General features: G+C 36.5%; 1 protein-coding gene across 1 annotated transcript; it reads right to left on the bottom strand.

Moving 5' to 3' along the window:
- Positions 1-874: 874 nt before the first annotated feature.
- On the bottom strand, positions 875-1,510 carry LOC141720309 (secreted RxLR effector protein 161-like). The gene has a single exon (XM_074522651.1). It carries the CDS (start codon positions 1,508-1,510, stop codon positions 875-877), a length of 636 nt encoding a protein of 211 aa, XP_074378752.1.
- Positions 1,511-2,248: the final 738 nt, after the last annotated feature.

The raw sequence follows: 2,248 nt of genomic DNA, 5'->3' as shown, positions 1-2,248 counted from the left end.
TCATCTGTGTCTACAATATATATGATTTTTAAAATAAAAATAATAAAATAATAATTATTTTAACAAACATGAATGGTAGTGGTTATAGGGTAGTAAAGTATAACGTGTGCATCTATCTTCTAATATTTGATTAAAAATGCTTTAAAATATAAAAACAGTTGACTCGTGACTGAATATTGTTAAATTATGAGTCACTTATAGAGTAAAGTTGTATGGAGTTCACCTTATAAAGTCCATCTATGTTTTGCAAATAAAATATCTTCTAAAACGTGTTATCTTGCAAAACATGTTTCACAAATATCATTACTTGAATAAAATCATGCAAATCTCATATATTTACAAGTACAATATGTATATTCTGGAACATGAACATTTATTTTGTGCAAAGTAAGCATGTTTTGTAGAATAATATATTTTGCAACGTTCGACTTGTAAAATTGTGCAATCTGCAAAATTTTCAATAAAATTGTGATATTTGTAGGATATCATTCGAAAATTGATATGTTTTGCAACAATTTAAGCTACATTTTGATGAAATAAACTGAACTATCAACTTATATATATAGGTGTTTATATTAACAGAGAGAGGAAAAGTACGTAGAAAGTCTCATGTTTATAAAATGAGATACATAACAGAATAAATAAGCTTCCAACAATAGTGGTAGCTGAGACATAGAAAACACTCCTACACGTACTCTACTACGCCATTTATTTCTCCATGATCCTAAAAAGACTCTAACAGCTAAAGACTTAATCAAAACTACTACTGCACCTGCAATGCACGTCCACCAGCTATTTTCAAACATAATAAAAACATAAATAAAATATATATAAACAAGTTTAGATTAAATAAAACCAACAATCTCCCCATAATCTAAACTTCTGTGCACAAGTCTTTAACACCCAAAAGCCTGCGCATGCGTTCGAACTTCACTGTAACCAGAGCCTTTGTCAAGGTATCAGCTCGCTCCATATCTGTGCTCACGTGCTTAATGACTATTTTCCCACGCTCTACACATTCACGTATAAAGTGGTATCTAATGTCTATATGTTTGCTTCTCCCATGAAAAACAAGATTTTTTGCTAAGTCGATAGCAGATCTATTATCCAGATATAAAATCACGGGACCCACCTGACTTCCTGTTATCTGACTTAACAGTTTGTGTGACCAGATTCCTTGGCATGCAGCAGCAGTTGCAGCCATAAATTCCACCTCGCGGGACGATAAAGCCACACACTTTTGCTTCTGCGACACCCACGTTATCAAGCTTTCGTTCAAGTAAAATACCACCCCACTAGTACTCTTCATGTCCTCAACGTGCCCAGCTAAGTCACTATCTAAGTATCCAGTTAAGATATTATTTTCGCTGACACTGGAATACACCAAACCATACTCCAGGGTACCTTTAACATATCTCATAATCCGTTTTACAGCATTAAGATGTGTTACTGTAGATTTTTCCATAAAGCGGCTAACTATACCCACTACATAAGCTATATCGGGTCGCATGTGTACAAGATAACGCAGACCTCCCACAATGCTTTTATAACGCGTAGCATCAACCAATTCGCCCTATATATCAGCTGTGAGTTGCTCTTTTGGCTCTATCGGGTATTTTGCCGGATTACATTCTAACATCCCGACCTTTTGTAGCACTTTCTTGGTGTAGGCAGCTTGTTTAAGTTCGATATACCCCTTTCCTTGTTTCACCTCCATTCCCAAGTAGTATGAAAGCTTCCCTAAATCAGTCATCTCAAATTTCACATTCATCTCCTTCTTGAATTTTTCGATTTCAGTGATATTTGTACCTGTGACAAGGAGATCGTCGACATATACTCCTACTATCAGAACTTCATCACCCTCCTTTTTTGTGTACACCGCATGCTCGTACGGGCATCTGATAAAACTAAGCCCTTCAAGTGTCTTACTCAGCTTCTTGTACCATGCTCGTGGGGCTTGACGCATCCCGTACAATGCCTTAATTAATCTATACACTAGCTGCTCTTTTCCTGGCTTTACGAAACCCTCCGGTTGAGAGACATAAACTTCCTCCAAAATTTCTCCGTTTAAAAACGCAGATTTCACGTCAAGGTGGTGCACCTCCCAGAAGTTTTTGGTAGCCAAAGCAAGCAGTAAACGAACGGTTTCGAGACGCGTTACAGGAGCAAAAATCTCCTAAAAGTCCACACCAGGAATTTGGACGTATCCTTTCGCCACTATTCTTGCCTTATATTTGATAATATCTCC

The sequence above is a fragment of the Apium graveolens genome, chromosome 4 (genome assembly GCF_009905375.1).
Source record: "Apium graveolens cultivar Ventura chromosome 4, ASM990537v1, whole genome shotgun sequence".
Lineage (NCBI taxonomy): Eukaryota > Viridiplantae > Streptophyta > Magnoliopsida > Apiales > Apiaceae > Apium > Apium graveolens.
The sequence above is the reverse complement of the archived record's forward strand: the minus strand, read 5'-3'. Positions and strand labels throughout refer to the sequence as shown.

What these genes read in the sequence shown, in the direction of transcription:
- LOC141720309 (XM_074522651.1), bottom strand. Translation starts at nt 1,510, where the DNA reads ATGCGACCCGATATAGCTTATGTAGTGGGTATAGTTAGCCGCTTTATG.